Here is a 21,003-nt window from a genome sequence, read left to right as displayed (position 1 = left end):
CCGTTATTCGGAACAATAGCGCTAAAACAAAGCGGGGCCCCCCCCGCCGCCGCCCCCATCCTCACCCCGCCCCATCCCGGGGGGCCCGGCGGGGCTTTCGGGGGGCTCGGGGAGGGGCTCGGGGTGAAGGGGGGGGGGGGAACCCGTGGCGAGCTCACCTTGGTGCACGGCCACATTGCAGCCGTGGCCGTCGCAGTAGACGAGCGGGTTCTCCGCCCAGCCGCGCTCGTCGGAACACACACAGCAGCCTCCCACCATCTCCTTCATACTTCCATGAGGGTTTCCTGCCCCCCCGCCTCCCGCTGCTCCTCCTCCTCCTCTTCTCCTCCTCCTCTTCTCCTCCTCCTCCTCCTCCTCCTCCTCCTCCGCGCTGCCCCCTCCCCGCCTCTCGCGGCGTGTCCGAGCCCCGCGGCCGGGCGGGGCCGGGAGGGGGGACAGCGGGGGGACCGTGGGGACAGCGAGCGGCAGGAGGCCGGGGGGGGCTGCGCGGTGATGAGGGGACCGGGGGGACAGCGCGGGGCCAGCGGGGGCTGGCCGAGGTGGCCCCGCGGCCCCGAGAACACCCAGGTCCCCCCCCCCTTTCTGCCGGTCCCCCCGTTTGTCCCGGTCCCCGTGTCCCCCCCCCCTCCCCTCCTCCCGGTACAATCATGGCGGCGCCGCCCGCACGCTCCGGTAAAATTTGCGGTTCACGGATCGCGGCCCGGCCGGGGCGGGCGCGTTTGTGCGCGGGTGACATTGGATTTTTTTAAATTTTGGTTTAACCCTTTCCTGCCCCCTCAGGACGAGGATTCGGGGGTTGGTTTTTTTCCCCCCCCTCCGGCCTCCTCTGCCCGGCTGGGAGAGCGGGGATCTTGCTGGGGTGCGCGGCCGACATGGAGCGCTCGGCGGGGATGAGCCGGGACCGCTCCGCAAATCCCATTATCCCGCAATTCCCGGCTGGCTGATCCCGGCTCCGCCAGCGCCACCGGCTGTCCTGTGGCCGAGACTCCTCCGGAAAAGGTTTTTTAACCCCTTGGCACCTGTTTGGTTGTCTGGGAAGGAGGAAAAATCTTTCCCCGCCTTGGAGGTTTGTGCGCGGCAGGATGAGTGTGGAAATCAGCTGGAAAACAGGGCAAAGGATCCTGAAATATTGGGGATGTTTAGTTATGGGATTGCGCCTGCAGGAAACCGGTGAAGAGAAACGATCCTGAAATATTGGGGATGTTTATTTATGGGATTACACCTGCAGGAAAGAAGAGAAATTATCCTGAAATACAGGGAATATTTCTGTTCGGGATTGCGCCTGCGGATCCCAAAATCCGCCTCACGAGACCTTTGGGATATCAGGGGAAGCTCCCCTTGCCTTGGACCCGGAACACACCCGGGAAAACCCAACCACGCAGCGCAGGAATGATCAAATCGAAGAAAAGAGGCCCAAAAAGTGCCACATTCCTGCAGCTCGGGCTGTCCCTGGAATCTTCTGGAATGGGGACGTGGAGCAGCTCCCAGCTCCTCGTGGAACAAGGGAAGTGCCCGAAGCCAGACCGGGCACGGGAACAGTGGGAGATGTCACCAATGGACTTTTTTGGGGCTGTTTTTGCAGGGAATATTTCGGTGTGGGATTGCGCCCGCAGGAAACCAGCGAAGGGAAATGATCCCGAAGTATTTGGAATATGAATTTATTATTTTTTAAATTATTTTTTATTATTTTTTATTATTTTTTATTATTTTTTATTATTTTTTATTATTTTTATTATTTTTATTATTTTTATTATTTTTATTTTTATTGTTTTTATTTTTAAATTATTTTTATTATTTTTATTATTTTTATTATTTTTATTATTTTTATTATTTTTATTTTTATTGTTTTTATTTTTAAATTATTTTTATTATTTTTATTATTTTTATTATTTTTATTTTTATTTTAAAATTATTTAAAAATTATTTTAATTTTTTTATTATTTTTATTATTTTTATTATTTTTAATATTTTTAATATTTTTATTATTTTTATTTTTATTTTATCCCCACCCCAAACACTCAAATCCCAAATCAGCCGCGGTTCCTGTGGATTTTTTGGGCTTTTTCCCGTGCAGCACCACTCTGCTGATGCTCCCAGCTCCGGATATTCCACAATTTCACCATTCACACCAACTTAAATAACCCCATACCCATTACCATCATCCCTGAGCCTCCTCTTCCTCAGTTTCCCTCACCCCGGAAACCTTTGGAATCTCGGCCTGTGCCATCCTGGGATTTCTTTTAACCCAAACCCCTCCTTGAGCCCCAAAAATCCCAATTTTAGGACCCTTTTTGAGCGCCCCTGGCCAAGCGTTACATCCCGGAGCTGGCTCATCCCAGGGGCCGCTGTTTTCCCTTTATCCCAATCCTTTAAAATCCTTGGAGGGGGCGGGAATTCACTCAGCCTTAACTCACTTTTCCCCTCCTTTTCCCCCCTCTTTTTTTTCCCCTGCCTTTTATCTTTTGGGTTTTTTTTTTTTTTTTTTAAGAAAAAAGGAATTTTGGTTGCCTTTGTCAGCTGAGGATGATCCCGGAGGTTTGGGATTGTCCCGGGATAAAGTGTGGGACATCCGCCCATCCCATGGAGCCTCTCGGACTTGAACCTTGAAGGGATTAAATTCCCATTTCCATCGCTGATCCCTGCGGGAAGGGGAGGCTGCGCTGGGGGAAAAGGGCTCGGAGGCTTCCCGGGGCAAATTTGGGAAAAGCTGGGATATGGGAGATGTTTGATTTATAGGGGTTCTTTTTTCCCCCCTGAAATTCCCACATTTTCCTGATCCACCCGTATTTATGGCACTTCCCATTTCCCTCCCTACCCCATCCCACTGGGATCACAAGGATCCCCCCCCAGGCCGTGGATTTTATGGGGTTTCGCCCTTTATTCCCTTTTTCCTGCAAAAAAAGAAGAGCTTTTGTGGAAGGAACTGCTGCAGTCCCACAAAACCCAACGGGAGAGGTGTGAAAATCCCATAAATTTGGCTCTGGAAGCAACTTCAAGGGATTCATTGGGATAATTCCCCTCGGGAATGCCTGATTGTGGGTTGTTTATTATGATTTACACCGTGCACAGAACAATTCGTGGCGATCCCGCCATGTCCAGACACCCAGAGGGTTTTTAGGGAAGCTGGAATGAGGTTTCCCAGTTTATTTCTGGGATCTGGATCAGGTTCCACAACGAGCTTGGAGCCACTCCCATCTCACCATTCCCAGAGAAGGAATTTTGGGGAGATTTCAGCTCTCCCGGGGTTTTTTTTTTCCACGGCAGAGCTTTGGGTATTCCATAAATCCAGGCCCCGATTCCTGAGGTGGGAATGGGGATGGATAATCAGAACCAGATTTGTTTTTAATGGGATTTAGGCACCTGTTTCCCTTCACCCCTCGGGATTTTTCCTTCACATTCCTGCATTTTTAACACCTTAAAAAAAAATCCTCGGCAGCGATTGAAGCCCAGCAGTTGCTGTGGGTCAATTAATTAATTGAATTAATTGAATTAATTTTATTAACGTCCCGCTCTGGTGACCTTGGAGGAGTTTGGGGCTCTGCATCACCTCCGCTCAAAATTTGGGTTCGGTTCGTGGCTCCTCGCTCGGAAAATTCCTCAGGGATGGAAAACCTGAGGGAAGAACCTGCAGGGATCAGCTCTGCCAGGCTGAAACTCCCTTCCCAAGGCTGGGAATATTCCCAAAATTGGGAATATCCCGGGCTGGGCATGGGGAGGGGAAGGAAAGGGGAAGGCGCCATCCCTCACCCGCCTCTCAGCTGGCACTGGGCCGAATTCCCTTCCCTTCATCCCAAATTTCCCATGGATGTAAGGATGGAATTGCTTTTCCAGCTGCTTCCCAGCCTGCCAGAGAATCCATGGAGCTGAAGGGATTCACGGGGCTGCAGCCACAGCACCCAGGGGTGGCAGCTGGCATCCCAAGCCCTCCCAATTCCCAGGATTTCTGCCCAAAATCAGGGAGTGCCGGGGTCTGAAGGCTCTGGGGGTGCTCCTGGGAGCCCTGGGGAGGATGGAGTGGCTTGGTGGCAGAGCTGCCCAGTGCCCGGTGCCCAGTGCCCGGTGCCCAGTGTCCTGGGCTTGATGCCCAGTGCCCAGTGCTTGCTTCCCAATGCCCAATGCCCAGTGCTCAGTGCCCGGCACCTGATGTCCAGTACTCAGTGCCCGGTGCCCGTTACCCATTGTCCAGTGCCTGGGGCTTGATGTCCAGTGCCTGATGTCCAGTGCCTGATGCCCAGTGCCCAGTGCCTGGTGCTCAGTGCCCAGTGCCCAGTGCCCAGTGCCTGGTGCTCAGTGACCAGTGCGTGGTGCTCAGTGCCCAGTGCCCAGTGCCTGGTGCTCAGTGCCCAGTGCCTGGTGTTCAGTGCCCAGTGTCTGATGCTCAGTGCCCAGTGCCCAGTGCCTGGTGCTCAGTGACCAGTGCCCAGTGCCCAGTGCATGGTGCTCAGTGCCCAGTGCCCAGTGCCCAGTGCCTGGTGCCTGGTGCCCAGTGCCTGGTGCGTGGTGCTCAGTGACCAGTGCCTGGTGCTCAGTGACCAGTGCCCAGTGCCTGGTGCTCAGTGCCCAGTGCCTGGTGCTCAGTGACCAGTGACCAGTGCCCACTGCCTGGTGCTCAGTGCCCAGTGCCTGGTGCTCAGTGCCCAGTGCCTGGTGCTCAGTGACCAGTGACCAGTGCCCACTGCCTGGTGCTCAGTGCCCAGTGCCTGGTGCTCAGTGCCCAGTGCCTGGCGCTCAGTGACCAGTGCCTGGTGCTCAGTGCCCAGTGCCCAGTGCCTGGCGCTCAGTGCCCACTGCCCTCTGCCCACTGCCCAGTGCCCAGTGTCTGGTGTTCAGGGCTCAGTACCCAATGCCCGGTGCCCAGTGTCCACTGCCCAGTGCCCAATGCTCAGTGTCTGGTGTCCAATGCCCACTGCCCAATGCTCAGTGTCTGGTGTCCAATGCCCACTGCTCTGTGCCCGGTGCCCGCTCGGTGCTCCAGGCGGGGCCGGGAGCAGCGGGGCTGAGCGAGCCCCGGTAGCCCAGGCAGGAAGCGATCGGCGGCGCCTCAGGCTCGGAGCAGCGCTGAGGGCCGGGCCCACATCCGGCCCGGGGCTGCGGGGGCGCAGGAAACGGGGGGGGGGAGTGCGGGGAGAAGGGGGAGAGAGGAGCGGGGACAGCGGGGATGGAGGCACGGCCTGAACCGCCCCCGGCCCTGCCCTGCAGGCGGCACAGGGGGAACCTCCCGGGACACTTCTGGATCTGCATCAGTCCCTGAATCCATCCCTGAATCCATCCATCCATCCATCCATCCATCCATCCATCCATCCATCTATGGATCCATGGATCCATCCATCCATCCATCCATCCATCCATGGATCCATCCATGGATCCCTCCATCCATGGATCCATCCATCCATCCATCCATCTATGGATCCATGGATCCATGGATCCATCCATCCCTCCATCCATGGATCCATGGATCCATGGATCCATCCATCCATCCATCCATCCATCCATCCATCCATCCATCCATCCCTCCATCCATCCATCCATCCATCCATCCATCCATCCATCCATCCCTCCATCCATCCATCCATCCCTCCATCCATCCATCCCTCCATCCATCCATCCCTCCATCCATCCATCCATCCCTCCATCCATCCATCCCTCCATCCATCCATCCCTCCATCCATCCATCCATCCATCCATCCATCCATCCATCCATCCATCCATCCATCCATCCATCCATCCATCCATCCATCCATCCATCCCTCCATCCATCCATCCATCCATCCATCCCATGGATGGTTGTTCAGGCTGGGAAAATTTGAATTCTCCACCCTAGAGAAGGGAAGGCTCCAGGGAGAGCTCAGAGCTCCTTCCAGGTCCTAAAGGGGCTCCAGGAGAGCTGGAGAGGGACTGGGACAAGGGAGGGAGGGGCAGGGACAGATGGGATATTGGGAAGGAATTCCTGGCTGGGATGGAATTCCCAGAGAAACTTTGGCTGCTCCATCCCTGGCAGTGCCCAAGGCCGGTCTGGACGGGGCTTGGAGCACCTTGGGACCATGGGAGGTGTCCCTGCCCATGGCAGGGGTGGCACTGGATGGGATTTAAGGTCCCTTCCCACCCAAACCATTCCAGGATCCTTTGATTCCTCAAATCCACAAAACCCCAAACACGCTCTGAGCCCCCAAAAGCCCCACGGGGCCGGTGGGGAGGGGACAGGAGGGGACAGGGGTGGGAGCATCCCTCTGCTCCTCAACGGGATCAGTTGGAATTTCACCCGCCCCCACGGCTCGTCAGGAATTTTGGGGCTGGAACCTGTGATTTCATCACTGCTGAACCACGGCTCGGCCCTCGGGAGAGAAGAAGTGGCCGAATTCTGACATTTTTGACATTTCCCCCCCCCAAAAATAACACGGAAAAATCACCGGCACTGCTCCTGCGCGGATCAGAACTAATTAATGACGAATTAATGAGTAATTAACTAGTGGCATCAGTCAGCTCAGCCATGACTCATATCCGGCTCCAGGCTGAAATATTTTTTGTTTTTGCCAGCCCCAGGAATGGGAAATATTGACAAAACTGCCCCAAATCGGGGTGGATTTGGAGCAGGGGGAAAGTTTATCCCGGCTGGAATATTCCGAGGAATTCCACAGGTGTGAAACCCACCCGGGCGCGCTAAAATCAGCTCTAATTAAGCCTCGCATTAATTTAATGAATTTCTGCGTTCGAACAGCTCCGGGTGTGAAGCAGTTGTAGCTCTGCGAACCGCGGCGGGGTTTTGGGGTCATTTCCTAATATGGACAAACCCTCTCCGCTCTCTCTCTTCCCTCTTGGCTCGGTGACAGCGGCGCCACCAAAATAGCGACAAAACCCGAAACCGAAAATCACTTCTGCAGCTCCGGCGAGGCACCAAGGGCTGGGTTAAAGGGATTTTTGGGGCGTTTTCCCCTTTTCTGCCCAATCCTGGGGTTTTGGTGCGTTTTCCCCGCAGGGTTCAATGTCTCCTTCCCAACCGCGGGCTGCGTTCCCAGGTTTTCTCCTGGAATTTTGCTGCTGAATTAAAGGAAATAAACTCCCGGCGAGGTGCGTGAGAAGTCATCCCGCAGCCGCTGGAAGCAGCGCCACATCCCTGAATCCTGGGAAATGAGGGAAACGAGGGATTCTCCCGGCCGCGTTTCTCTTTTTATCGGGAATTCGGAGGAGAAAACGCCCCAGGGAATTCTGTTCCAGCCCCAGGGGCCGGAGGGATGCTCGGAGCCGGGTCCGAGCGGATTCCCCGGGATCCGGGCAAGCCGGGAAAGCGCAGTGGGAAGGCAGCCGGGGACCTCTGCTGGGAGAAACCTAAAAATTCCCCCTTTTTCCCCCAAAATCGCGGCCAGGCCGGCGCTGGGAGCCCTGCGGAGGGCGCCAGCAGCTCGGCTGTCCCTGCGGCTCCTCGCCTGCCGCTGGCCCCGGGGGCACCGGGTGAGCGTCCCCCGGCATCCTCCGGTCCCTGGGGGCACGGGGCGAGCGGCCTCTGGCATCCTCCGGGCCCGGGGGCACCGGGCGAGCGTCCCCCAGCATCCTCCAGTCCTGGGGGCACCGGGCGAGCGGCCTCCGGCATCCTCCGGGCCCGGGGACACCGGGCGAGCGTCCTGCAGCATCCTCCAGGCCCGGGGGCACCGGGCGAGCGTCCCCCGGCATCCTCTGGTCTCTGGGACACCGGGCGAGCGTCCCCCGGCATCCTCCGGGCCCGGGGGCACCGGGCGAGCGTCCCCCGGCATCCTCCGGTCCCTGGGACACCAGGCGAGCATCCCCCGGCATTCTCCGGGCCTGGGGCACCGGGCGAGCGTCCCACGGCATCCTCCGGTCCCTGGGGGCACGGGGCGAGCGGCCTCTGGCATCCTCCGGGCCCGGGGGCACCGGGCGAGCGTCCCCCAGCATCCTCCAGTCCTGGGGGCACCGGGCGAGTGGCCTCCGGCATCCTCCGGTCCTGGGGGCACCGGGCGAGCGGCCTCCGGCATCCTCCGGGCCCAGGGGCACTGGGCGAGCCGCCTCCGGCATCCTCAGGTCCCCGGGGCACCGGGCGAGCATCCCCCGGCATTCTCCGGGCCTGGGGCACCGGGCGAGTGGCCTCCGGCATCCTCTGGGCCCAGGGGCACTGGGCGAGCGGCCTCCGGCATCCTCTGGTCCCCGGGGCACCGGGCGAGCGTCCCCCAGCATCCTCCGGGCCCGGGGGCACCGGGCGAGTGTACCCCGGCATCCTCTGGTCCCCGGGGCACTGGGCGAGCGTCCCCCAGCATCCTCCGGTCCTGGGGGCACCGGGCGAGCGGCCTCCGGCATCCTCCGGTCCCAGGGCACTGGGCGAGTGTACCCCGGCATCCTCCGGGCCCGGGGGCACCGGGCAAGGAGCGGAGCCAGACCGGGGCGGGCTCTGAACTGGGAAGGGGGCGAGGGGAGAGGGGGCACAGCCAGGGGGCTGCAGGGGAAGGGAGAAACTTCCCGGAACTGGGAATAACGGAAGGAGACGGAGCTGCTCCTGCAGCTCGTCCCGTTGGGATCCTCCTCATCCTGCGGCTGATCCCATTGGGATCCTCATCCTGCCGCTCATCCTGTTGGGATCCTCATCCTGCAGCTCATCTCATTCTCCAGCTCATCCCATTGGGATCCTCATCCTGCAGCTCATCCCATTCTCCAGTTGATCCCATTGGGATCCTCATCCTGCCGTTCATCCCGTTGGGATCCTCATCCTGCAGCTCATCCCATTCTCCAGTTGATCCCATTGGGATCCTCATCCTGCAGCTCATCCCGTTCTCCAGCTCATCCCATTGGGATCCTCCTCATCCTGCCGCTCATCCCATTGGGATCTTCATCCTGTGGTTCATCCCATTGGGATCCTCATCCTGTGGTTCATCCTGTTGGGATCCTCATCCTGCAGCTCATCCCATTGGGATCCTCATCCTGCGGCTGATCCCGTTGGGATCCTCATCCTGCGGCTCGTCCCGTTCTCCAGCTCATCCCAGTGGGATCTCGCTCCTGCAGCTGATCCCGTTGGGATCCTCCTCATCCTGCAGCTGATCCCATTGGGATCCTCATCCTGCAGCTGATCCCATTGGGATCCTCATCCTGCAGCTCATCCCATTCTCCAGCTCATCCCAGTGGGATCCCGCTCCTGCAGCTCACCCAGGATTCCCATTCTCCAGTGTATCCTTCCAGGACCCAGCTGCTCCCACGGATCCTTCAATCCCAGATTGCCACTCCCAAATTCCTGCTCCCAAATTCCCCCAAATTCTGAATTCCCAGATCTCAGAGGTTTTGGATTCCCCTTTTCCCCTCAGGAAGGGACGGCCCTGGACAAAGTAATTCCAGCCAATGGGATGTTGGGAATGGCATCAAATTAATGTCAAATTAATATCAAATTAATATCAAATTAGTATCAAATTATAAATCCAACGGCAGGGTTTGGGTTATTCCCATTTTTTTCTTTTTTCTCTGGTGGGAACAGCTTGGAAATCATCCCAAATTTAGGATTTTCCTGCTGTTCCATGAGAGTTTTCCATCGTAGTGGCCTGGACATTCCGGATGCTGCCAGGATGGATTTGGGAGGGCTCAGAGGATCCCGAAATTCCTACGGAACATCTCCAGAAATGGGGGAGGGATCAACCTCTGGAATGAATCCTGAATTGGGATTAAGGATTCCCATCACTCGGGTGGGAGCTGCCGTTCCTGGAGGATTCCAGGCTTGGATGAGCCTGGGAAAACTGGAGGGAAAAGTGGGATTTGGGATGAAAACCGGTCTTGAGGGTGCAGGGGGTGGATCCTACTGGGAGAGGGAGCAGGGGGTGGATCCTACTGGGAGAGGGAGCAGATCCGGGAATGGAAAAGGGGGAAAAGGGGGAAAACTGGGGGGAAAAGAGGTGGGAAGAGGCAACTGAGAGTGTAAAATTTGGGATGAAATTGGGATAAAAGGAGAAACTGGGGGGAAAAGGGACAATTGGAGGGGAAAGGGTGGGAAGAGAGAATTGGGAGGATAAAATTTAGGATGGAGTGGGGATAAGAGGGGGAAACTGGGATGAAAAGGGGGAAAAGGGTCCCTGGGCCCTGCTCAGGCTGGGACCACCCCACATTCCCTGGGAATGGCTCTGGAGGGACGGAATTCCCGAGGATCCCCCCCAACACTTTGGGGTCTCCCCATCCCCTTGTCCAGAATTCCCTTTTCCCGAAATCCCGCCCGTCCAGGGGGATGAGTGCAGGTCCCGCAGGGCCTCGTGCAGGGAATTCCAGCTGCCAAAAGCAGGAATTCCACCTGTGGAGCGGGGATTTCTCGGGAACAGCTGCGGGATCCTCCCCAGGATCTGTGGGATGAGGGGAGGCCATTCCCACCTTCCAGGAATTCTTTTTATTACAGAAAATCCCTCTTTTTTCCCCCCCTTTTTCCCTCCTTTTTTCCTGCTTTTCCCCCCCATTTTTTTCCTTTTACCTCTTGTCCCTTTCCCATTATTTTCCTTTTTTTTTTTTTATTTTTCCCATTTTCCCCCTTTTTTCCTTTTCCTTTTTTCATTTTCCCCTCTTTTTCCTTTTTCCCCCTTTTCCCCTTTTCGTTTTCCCCCCCCCTTTCCCCGCCTTTTCCCTTTCCCCCCATTTTTCCCTTTTTCCCCCTTTTCCCCCCTTTTCCCTTTTCCCCCAATTTTCCCTTTTCCCCTCATTTTTCCCCTTTTTTCCCCATTTTTCCCCTTTTTTCCCCATTTTTCCCCTTTCCCCCCTTTTCCCTTTTCCCCCCATTTTTCCCTTTTTCCCCATTTTCCTCTTTTTTCCCCATTTTCCCCATTTTCCCCATTTTCCCCTTTTTTCCCCATTTTCCCCATTTTCCCCATTTTCCCCTTTTTTCCCCATTTTCCCCTTCTCCCCCATTTTTCCTTTTCATTGTTTTCCCTTTCCTCCTTTTTTTTTCCCTTTTCCTCTTTTTTCCTTCTTCCCCTTTTCATTTTTCCTTTTTTTTGCATTTCTTCCCTTTTCCATGATTTTCCCCCTTTTTTTCCTGTTTTCCCCCTTCCCCTATTTCCCAATTTTTTCTCTTTTTAAAATTTTTTTAAATTTTTTTTTATTTATTCCCCTTTTCCTTTCTCCCCTTTCTTTTTCAAGACCTTTGCTCCCTTAATCCCATTCCCCCCATTCCCGACCCCATTCCCGACCCCATTCCCGACCCCATTCCTGACCCCATTCCCGATCCCTCCCTGCCCCCACCCCTCCCCCCCTTTTTTCCCTCGGGATTTTCCCGGCTCCGCTCCCGAATTTATCCCCGACCCCTGACCCCGACCGGAATCCGCTCCCCCCGCGCAGATTTTCCCTCATTCCCGGCTGGAATTTGGGGCGGGAATCCCGGGAATCTGCGGGTTTGGGGATCCCACAGGAATTGGGGTGGTTATTAAATTACTTCCAATGATGATAATCATCATCATCATCATCATCATCATCACAATAAATAAATAAATAATAATAATAATAGTAATAATAATAGTAATAATAATAAATGGCGATTAATGATAATTAATGGCCAATAAAAAGTAATAATTAATGGCGGCGGTAAATAAAAATAAGAAAAAATAATTCAAAGGATCAAAGAATAAAACAATAAAGATAATAAAAGAAGAGAAATAATAAAAATAAAAATAAAAATAAAAATAAAAATAAAAATAAAAATAAAAATAAAAATAAAAATTAAAATTAAAATTAAAATTAAAATTAAAATTAAAATTAAAATTAAAATAAAAAATAATAAAAATTAAAATTAAAATAAAAATAAAAATAGAAATAAAAATTAAAATTAAAATTAAAATTAAAATTAAAAAATAATTTAAAAAATTAAAATAAAAATTAAAAAATAAAAATAAAAATAAAAATAAAAATAAAGATAAAAATAAAAATTAAAAAATAAAAATAAAAATAAAAAAAATAATAAAGAAAAAATTATATTTAAATTTAAATTTTTAATAAAATTTAAAATAAATTATTATTATTATTATTATTATTATTATTATTATTATTATTATTACTATTACTATTACTATTACTATTATTATTATTTTGGAGTCACTCCTCCCTGCTCAGGCCCATCCCAGGCTTGGCCTCCCAAAATTGGGAACACTTTTGGAAACAGGGCTCATTTTCCCTTGGATTCCTTCCCTCCTTCCTACAAAAAGCAGCAGAAAAGAGCTGGAAATGGGGTTGGAGCCTCCCATTCCCGGTTTGAGATCCCTATTCCCGTGGGATTTGGGGGTTTAGGGATTTTTGAGCGGGTTTTAGGGAGTTTTAAGGATTTTTAAGGAGTTTTAAGGATTTTTCCAGGGCCCATCCCACGATTTCTTGGGGATAACACAAAGTTCATTAATCCCAATTAATTAATCCCAATTAACGATTCCGTGGGGGCTGCCTTTCCCATTTTTCTCTGTTTTGAGGGAAAACCTTCCAGATCCCGGAATTCCACCCTTCCTCGCTGCCCATCCCAAATCCCAGCCCTTCCCAACCCTTCCCAAGCCACTTTTGGGTCCCTCCTTCTGCCAAATTTGGGGATTTTGGGTTTGGATCCGGCCCTGCCAGAGCGGCTCCCTTGGGATATTCCCACTTTTGGCCAAGTTTTCCATGGAAAAAAGGTTTAAAGATATCCCTGGGGAATCCTCATTCCCGAGGCCCTAAAAATAGGGACACGTGGTTGGGTGGGAATGAGAGGGAAGGAGCTGTGGGAATCGGGTTAAAAAGAGGCGAAAATGGGAATTTGAGGGAAAATTCGGATTCGCCACCCCCTATTCCCAAAAAAAAACCCCCACCCTCAGGAACATCCCAGAAAAACTCCCCCACATTCCCAGCCAACCCCAAACCCCCATCCCAAAAAAAAAAAAAGGGGGAACCTCAAGGGGTTCTGGAAAAAATTCCAAAAAAAGCTCAAAAAAAAAAGGGATTTATTCCTTTCTGTCCCAGCCTGGATTCCATAATTCCACACTGCACAAGGAATGAACGATTCCAGCGCTGGAAAAGAGAATTTTAATGGAAAATCCCGACAAAAACCTGGGAAAGGGGATGGGAAAAACCCTGGAAAAGGTTCTTTCCTCCCCCTGGAAAAGGGAATTTTTAAAGGAATTTTTTAGGCCGGGCAAAGGCGGCTGGAGGAGCCCGGCCCGGGGAAAAATTCCCTGGAATTCCTCAAAATTCAATGATCCCAGAAATACCCCTGGATGTGGGATTCCAGCGGGGGAGGGAAGGTTTGGGAAGCCACGGAGGGAGGTTTGAATCCAGAGGGATGGGAATTTTGAACTCCAAGAAATGGGAATTTTGAACTCAAAGGAATGGGGATTTTTAGTCCAAAGAATGGGAATTTTGAACCCAAAGAATGGGGATTTTTAGTCCAAAGAATGGGAATTTTCAATCCAAAGAATGGGAATTTTTAACCCAAAGGAATGGGAATTTTTGATCCAAAGAATGGAAATTTTCGCTCCAGGGGGACGGGAATTTTTCACTCCAATAAATGGGATTTTTTAGTCCAAAGAATGGGAATTTTCAATCCAGAGGGATTGGAATTTTTAACTCCAAAAGACGGGAATTTTTAACTCAAAGGAATGGGAATTTTGAATCCAAAGAATAGGAATTTTCAATCCAGAGGGATGGGAATTTTTAACTCCAATAAATGGGAATTTTGAACCCAAAGGAATGGGGATTTTTAGTTCAAAGAATGGGAATTTTCAATCCAGAGGGATGGGGATTTTTAACTCCAAGAAATGGGAATTTTTGATCCAAAGAATGGGAATTTTTGCTCCAGAGGGGTGGGAATTTTTGACTCAAAGGAATGGGAATTTTTGATCCAAAGAATGGGAATTTTTGCTCCAGAGGGGTGGGAATTTTTAACTCCAATAAATGGGATTTTTTAACTCCAATAAATGGGAATTTTAATCCAAAGGAATGGGAATTTTCAATCCAGAAGGATGGGAATTTTGAACTCCAAGAAATGGGAATTTTGAACACAAAGGAATGGGAATTTTTAGTCCAAAGAATGGGAATTTTTAGTCCAGAGAAATGGGAATTTTCAATCCAGAGGGCCAGGAATTTTTAACTGCAAAAGATGGGGATTTTTAACTCAAAGGAATGGGAATTTTGAACCCAAAGAATAGGAATTTTCAATCCAAAGAATGGGAATTTTCGCTCCAGAGGGGCGGGAATTTTTAACTCCAAGAAATGGGAATTTTTAGTCCAAAGAATGGGAATTTTTGCACCAGAGGAATGGGAATTTTGAACTCCAAGAAATGGGATTTTTAATCCAAATGAATGGGAATTTTTAAACCAAAGAATAGGAATTTTCAATCCAGAGGGACAGGAATTTTTAACTCCAATAAATGGGATTTTTTAGTCCAAAGAATGTGAATTTTGAATCCAAAGAATGGGAATTTTTAGTCCAAAGAATGGGAATTTTCGCTCCAGAGGGGCGGGAATTTTGAACTCCAAGAAATGGGAATTTTGAACCCAAAGGAATGGAGTTTTTTAGTCCAAAGAATGGGAATTTTGAACCCAAAGAATAGGAATTTTCAATCCAAAGAATGGGAATTTTCGCTCCAGAGGGGCGGGAATTTTTAACTCCAAGAAATGGGAATTTTGAACCCAAAGAATGGGAATTTTTGCTCCAGAGGAATGGGAATTTTGAACTCCAAGAAATGGGATTTTTAATCCAAATGAATGGGAATTTTTAAACCAAAGAATGGGAATTTTCAATCCAGACGGACAGGAATTTTTAACTCCAATAAATGGCATTTTTTAGTCCAAAGAATGGGAATTTTTAATCCAAAGAAAATGGGAATTTTTGCTCCAAAGGGACGGGAATTTTGAACTCCAATAAATGGGAATTTTGAACTCCAAGAAATGAGATTTTTTAGTCCAAAGAATGGGGATTTTTTGTCCAAAGAATGGGAATTTTCACTCCAGAGGGGCGGGAATTTTGAACTCCAAGAAATGGGAATTTTGAACCCAAAGGAATGGAGTTTTTTAGTCCAAAGAATGGGAATTTTTAACTCAAAGGAATGGGAATTTTTGATCCAGAGAATGGGAATTTTCGCTCCAGAGGGGCGGGAATTTTGAACTCCAAGAAATGGGATTTTTAATCCAAAGAATGGGAATTTTCAATCCAGAGGGACAGGAATTTTTAACTCCAAGATATGGGAATTTCAAACCCTAAGGGATGGAGTTTTATAGTCCAAAGAATGGAATTTTGAATCCAAAGAATGGGGATTTTCAGTCCAGAGGGATGGGAATTTTTCACTCCAATAAATGGGATTTTTTAGTCCAAAGAATGGGAATTTTGAATTCAAAGAATGGGAATTTTTATCCAAAGAATGGGAATTTTCACTCCAGAGGGACGGGAATTTTGAACTCCAAGAAATGGGAATTTTTAACTCCAAGAAATGAGATTTTTTAGTCCAAAGAATGGGAATTTTTAATCCAAAGAATGGGAATTTTTAATCCAAAGAAAATGGGAATTTTCGCTCCAAAGGGCCGGGAATTTTCACTCCGAGCCCCCCGAGCCCCCTGAGCCCCCCGAGCCCCCTGAACCCCGGAATTCCCAATTTCCCCCGATCCAAGGTGGGATTTTCCAGACTCTTAACCCAGCTGGGTTTTCCTGGCCTTACCTTGGAGAAAATTTGGAATTTTCCCTTCTTTTTCCAATTTTTGTTTCGCTTTCCTCCTACTCCAACCAACGTTTTCATCACCAAAAAAACACCCCAAAATCCCATTTTTTTTCTTCTTTCGCCCCCGTTCGGAGCTAAAACAACTCCGGGAATGTCCCTTCGAGGGAATTTCTCTCCTGGAAGTGGAATTTTGACCCCAAACCACCTCCGATTCACTCATTTTAACCCCAAACCAGGCAATTCCAGCCCAAAATTTGGATTTTCCTTTTGTTTTTTTAATTTATATTTATTTTATTCCATTTATTTCCACTGCAGCACCGCTCCTCTCTCGTTATTTTCTTATTTAAAGCTGATTTTCTTCGTTCTTTGGTCGCTTAATTTCCCTCAAACGCCTCAAAAATTACCACAATTAATATCAGGATGATAATTAGGATCATTTTAATGATTATTTTTCGCTGGTAACGGGCGCTTCTGCTGCTCGAGACGCCGCTGTTATAAAAAGCTTTGAGGTATTCTGGATATTTTTTTCTTTTTTCCCCCAATTCCCGGCCTTATTTACAGACCATTTACAGAGATTTATTGCGATTTACAGAATATTCACAAATATTTACAAATATATATTACAAATTCAAAAATCTCCGCCCGTGAGCGCCCAAAATGTGATTTTTTTTTAATAGAAAAACTGGGGTTTTTTAATATAAAAAGTCAATTTTTAGCCATATTTACACCGGGATAAAAATCCTGGGGCCACCCCCGCAATTCCCGAGGTGATTTTATCCCTTGGAAAAATATTCCTGAGGTTTTTTTTGGGGGGGAGAGGGAGGATCTGCGGGGTCTGGGCGCTGCTGGGTTGAAATATTTCTATTTATATATTCCTAGATATGCTCATATATGGGAGTTTTTCATATATTGAGAGGATTTTTAATAGATTTATAGGATTTTCTTTCTAGAGATGATTCTATCTAAAATAGAAACAGGAATTTTCATTCCCAGCACGCATCTCGGGATTTTTTTTTTTCCCCCACCACTTCCAACCCCAAATTGCTCGAAATTCCATTTATTTTTTTTCCTAGAAAATACATTTTTAACCCCAGGTGGATTTGGGGAGGGGGGGAGGGAAAGGGGGGCGATCCACGCTCGGCGATTCCATGGGAAAACGGGGATTCCATGGAAAAACGGGGATTCCATGGAAAAACGGGAATTCCATGGAAAAACGGGAATTCCATGGAAAAACGGGAATTCCATGGAAAACACCCCCCTCACCCCCCCCGCGTTTTTGGGATTGCCGAGATTGCGCTGAGGGGGCCAAACCCCCTAAAATCGGCTTTTTTCTCGCTGGGTTTTGGGGTTGTTTGAGGGGGTTTTTTTTGGGAATAAAGGCTCTAAAATCCCAATGTTTTGGCGAGGGAATTTCCCCCTGCTCTGCTCAGCACGGGAGGAGCGGGAGGGGGGGGAAGTAAACAAAAAAAAGCGCTTTTAACCCCCAAAAACCCCGCTAAAAACCCCAATAAAGCGACCACCGCTTTTAGCACCAACTCGCCACCTCCAAGGAAAACAGCGCCCAGCAGATCCCAAAAGCTCCCGGCCTTTAAAATCCCCTTTTTCCCCCCCTTATTTCCCTCATTTTTAAGGCGCTGATGGAATTTAAAAATCCGAGTGGAATCCAGCAGGCCGCGTGTGAATATTTTCCTTTCCTTCCCTTCCCTTTTCCCTCGCAGCGATTTTTTTATAAATTTATTTTGATTTTTAAGTTTTGTTTTCAGGGCTGAATTTTTTTTTTTGGGGGGGAGGGGGGGGAGAAAAGGAGAAATTCCCAAACGGGCGCTGTGGGATTCCGGGATTTTTTTTTCTCCTGGAAAAAAAAGGAGGAAAATAAAAAACCCAACAACCTCAAAACACTAAAAAAACCTCCCAAAAAAAAAACAAACCCCAAATCAGCTTTGATTTTCTTCATGTTCCCAAAGCAGAGGGGGCTTGGATGGCCGAGCAGGGGTGGAAATCCCACCAGGAATTTCCAAAGGTTTTGGAAAAGTTCAAGCGGGATTTTTGAGTCCCTCGGCGGAGGAGGGAGAGACATTCCCGGCGCATTCCTGCCCGCATTCCAGCCCGGCAGGGATCAAATCCTTCCATCCGCGCCCCATTCCCGATGTTCCCGGATCCCATTTCCCGGGCCCCTGAAGCTTTTCCATCCCCGCTGCCTTCAGGGATGATTATCCCACAAATTCCTCATTTTTTCCCCCCCTTTTTTCCCCCCACCATTTTTACAAAGATTTCTTCTTGGATTTCCGTGGAGCAGTTTCAAGTCACTTCCTCTCCAACGCTCCCGGCTTTATTCAACCTCCTGAAATTCCCGATTTTTTTTTTCCAAGCTGGCTTTTCCTCCCTGCCCCTGAAGCAGCCGGGAAAACATCGCTGTTAAACCGGGATTTGGGAGAGCTGCTCCCGGTTTTCGCTGGGATCCACTCGGCCCGAAAAGGAAGGGGATTTTTTCTTTCCTGATATTTATTTCCCTCTGCCTGGGATTGTTACCGCTTTAATCCAATTTTTATGGAGGAAAAAGGGAGAAATTAGGTCGATTCTTACATCGGGTTTGTTTGGTTTTTTTTTTTTTGGAGTAGGGATGGGGGGTCAGGAGCCTCTTCCCAGCCCATTCCCAGCTCTCCCAGCTCATTCCCAGCTCTCCCAGCAGCCGATTCATCCCTAAATCCCTTTCCTGGGAATAACCCCCCTCGTTCGGGGAGTTTTGGGGCAGTTATTTGGCTTCCATCGAGAGTTTTAACCTCACCCTAAAACTCACCCCAAACCCACCATCCCCGGCCCACACGAGGCCCCAAAATCAACCCAGTCCAGCCCCAAAAACTCTCCCGCACCCCTCGGACCCCGCGCGGCTCCTCCGGGCAGCCCCTTCCCCACCTGGGGCTGGCGGGGGGAGGGACGGGGGGACCCCGCTCCGCATCCCCGGCACCCCCCGGCACCTCCGCGCTCTGCTGCGATCCTGGAAACTTTTCCTTTCCTCTCCCGCGGTCCTTAGGGATCCTCCAGGCCGCAGGCGCGGAATTTGAGGCTGGGGGGCACGGGGATGGCGCTGCCCCCCAGGTGCCAGCTCCACAGCGGGTGAGTCTTGGACAGCGCCCAGGAGTTTTTGCCGCCCAAGGACGAGGCCGGGCACAGGTCCCCGTCCTCCCCCACCACCAGCGAGGGCGTGCAGGGGAAGTTGCCCATGAGGCTGAAGGAATTCCGAGGCGGGCTCGCTTTGCAGGGAGTGTTTCCCTTCCTGGGATTCCTCCTGGGAGTTTTTGGCGGCCTCCCTTTGGAGGAGCTGCGCTGCCTCTCGGAGCCCCTGGAGAGGCGCCGGCGCTTGGCGTTCCTGTCCTGCCGGCCCCGCAGAGCTTTGCAGCGCAGCGTCCCGGGGCTCTCCGCTCCTCCGGGGGGTTGGAAGGGCAACTCCGAGCCCCTCCAGGGCTCCGGGCTCCCCCCGCCGTGCCGCAAACTTTTGCCGTCCAGGTTGAAGCCCTTGGCGTAGCACCACAGCTTGGACTGGCGGATCAGGCGGTCAAAGTGCTCCCGCCGGGGCTCCCCGGGGGCCGCGGGGCCGGGGCTCCCCCCCAGCTCCGGGGGTGGCGAGGCCGAGCCCGGGGCCGGCTCTGGGGAAGGCGCTGGCCCCGGGGAGGCTCCGCTTGGCCGCTCTAACGAGGCGCTATTGTTCGAGGCATCTTTGTGCAAATCCTTCCCTCCGGCGTCCCCAAAGCCTCGCTCCTTTTGTGGCGGGGCCCCCCCGGGGGTGCTGCTCGGGGAGGGAGGGGGCGAGGAGGAGGAGGAGGAGGAAGAGGAGGAGGAGGAGGAAGAGGAGGAGGCAGGGGAGGCCTCCTGCTTCGCGTACAGCCCCGGCTGAGCCCCCGAGCCCGGCGCCGCGGCCGCGCTCAAACTTTCCAAAGTTGACGCTCGCAGAGTCCTGGCCCAGAGCTGCTGCGAGAGGAAGAGGAGCTCGGGGTCGGGGCGCAGCGCTTTGCTCGGGGGGGGCTCCGCCGGCCGCTCCTCCCCGAGGGGCTCCCGGGGGGGCTGGAAGCGGGGCAGGGCCGCCTGCCGGTACCGGGTGCTCTGCACCGAGTCCCCGCTGCACAAGGAGCTGCTCTCCGACTCCGAGGAGCTGCCCTCCTCGCTGCTGCACGAGCTGTCCCCTTCCTCCTCCTCCTCCTCTTCCTCCTCCTCTTCCTCCTCCTCCTCCTCCGAGGAGTCGCTGGAGGTGGCGGGGCTGGACGCTGCGAAGTCCAGGCTGGAGTCCGAGTCGCTGGAGTAGCCGGCGGAGGTGCCCTGGCGCTTGGAGGCGGGGAAGCCGCAGGATCGGCTTTTCCTGGCGGCCGCGGGCCCCTTTCCCTGCGGGAAGAGCCCCTTGGCGCAACACGGCCCCCGCTTGTGCCGGCCCACGGGGGCGAGCGCGGCCGGGAGCGCGCAGGGATGCGCGGCCGCGGGGTGCAGCAGCGCCAGGTCGCGGGGGTACCCGGCCAGGACGCCGGCAAAGAGCCCCCCCCGGGCCGCCAGCCCGCGGCCCCCCCGGCCGGGGAAGGCTCGCTGGAAGGGCTGCGGGCCGGGCGGGGCGGGGGGCGGCCGGGGCCGGCCGGGGGCCGCGGGGCCGCAGCAGCCGCCGGCTCTGCAGGGCGGGGGCCGCGGGCAGGGGAAGAGCTCCCCGGGGCCCGGCAGCAGCAGCTGCTGCCTCCGCTTGCTCTTCCTCTTCCTCTTCCTCCGGCGGGGGCTGAGGCTCTTGCAGGAGGTGCAGAGAGCCTCCAGGTCCGCCTTGGAGATGAGCGAGCACTTCACGGCGCGCGTGGGCACCGAGTTGATGGCCTTGAGGGTCCGCAGCTCCTTCAGGTCGCAGCGGCGGCTCTTGATCTTTAGGGTTTCCATCTTCTTGCTGATGGTGGTCCTGGGGATATCCTTGAACAGGTCGCTGAGGACCTGGGCCAGGGCGAACATCTGGGTGCCGTTGATCTGTAAGTATCCCAAGTTTATCCCTTCGATTTCCTGGTAGCCGGCGTGGAAATCGCCCGGCCGGGCTTCCCCATTGTAATCCATGGTGGCCGGAACGATCCCGAAGGTCCCTTCGCAGGTCAGGAACATTTTGCGAGGAGCTTTTGACTTTGTCCCTTTCAAAGGGGGCACGGAAAATCAGGACATTTCTGTTTCCACTCGCTGATCACACACATCCCTCCGGAGAGGGGCGAGAGGGGGAGGGGAGGCGAAAAAAAAAAAAAAAAACCACCACCAAACCCAAGGAAAAGAGGGGAAAAAAAAAAAAAAAAGCCAAAGCAGCCGGTCTCCTTTTCAAACGCTCCGGTCGAGGCTTTGCAACATCTTCCGAACACCCAAATCCTGCTCCGGG

General features: G+C 52.1%; 2 protein-coding genes across 3 annotated transcripts in view; both read right to left on the bottom strand.

Annotated features, from left to right (window-relative positions):
• Nucleotides 1-281, bottom strand: part of MLLT6 (MLLT6, PHD finger containing) — a 45,416-nt gene extending 45,135 nt beyond the window's left edge. For both annotated transcript variants that reach the window (XM_068996648.1, XM_068996649.1), the window contains exon 1: nt 159-281. In XM_068996648.1, coding sequence (XP_068852749.1) covers nt 159-267 — 109 coding nt within the window. In that variant the 5' untranslated portion in view covers nt 268-281. The remainder of the gene's footprint in view (nt 1-158) is intronic.
• Nucleotides 282-18,547: 18,266 nt separating this feature from the next.
• Nucleotides 18,548-20,741, bottom strand: EPOP (elongin BC and polycomb repressive complex 2 associated protein). Its single transcript, XM_068996650.1, has one exon. It carries the CDS (start codon nt 20,739-20,741, stop codon nt 18,654-18,656), a length of 2,088 nt encoding a protein of 695 aa, XP_068852751.1. The 3' UTR covers nt 18,548-18,653.
• Between the last annotated feature and the right edge of the window lie 262 nt (nt 20,742-21,003).

The sequence above is a fragment of the Aphelocoma coerulescens genome, chromosome 27 (assembly GCF_041296385.1).
Source record: "Aphelocoma coerulescens isolate FSJ_1873_10779 chromosome 27, UR_Acoe_1.0, whole genome shotgun sequence".
Classification (NCBI taxonomy): domain Eukaryota; kingdom Metazoa; phylum Chordata; class Aves; order Passeriformes; family Corvidae; genus Aphelocoma; species Aphelocoma coerulescens.
This window is presented reverse-complemented; position numbering and strand designations above follow the sequence as displayed.

Excerpts from the sequence above, each read along its gene's own strand:
- EPOP (XM_068996650.1), bottom strand. The coding sequence starts at position 20,741 with ATGTTCCTGACCTGCGAAGGGACCTTCGGGATCGTTCCGGCCACCATG.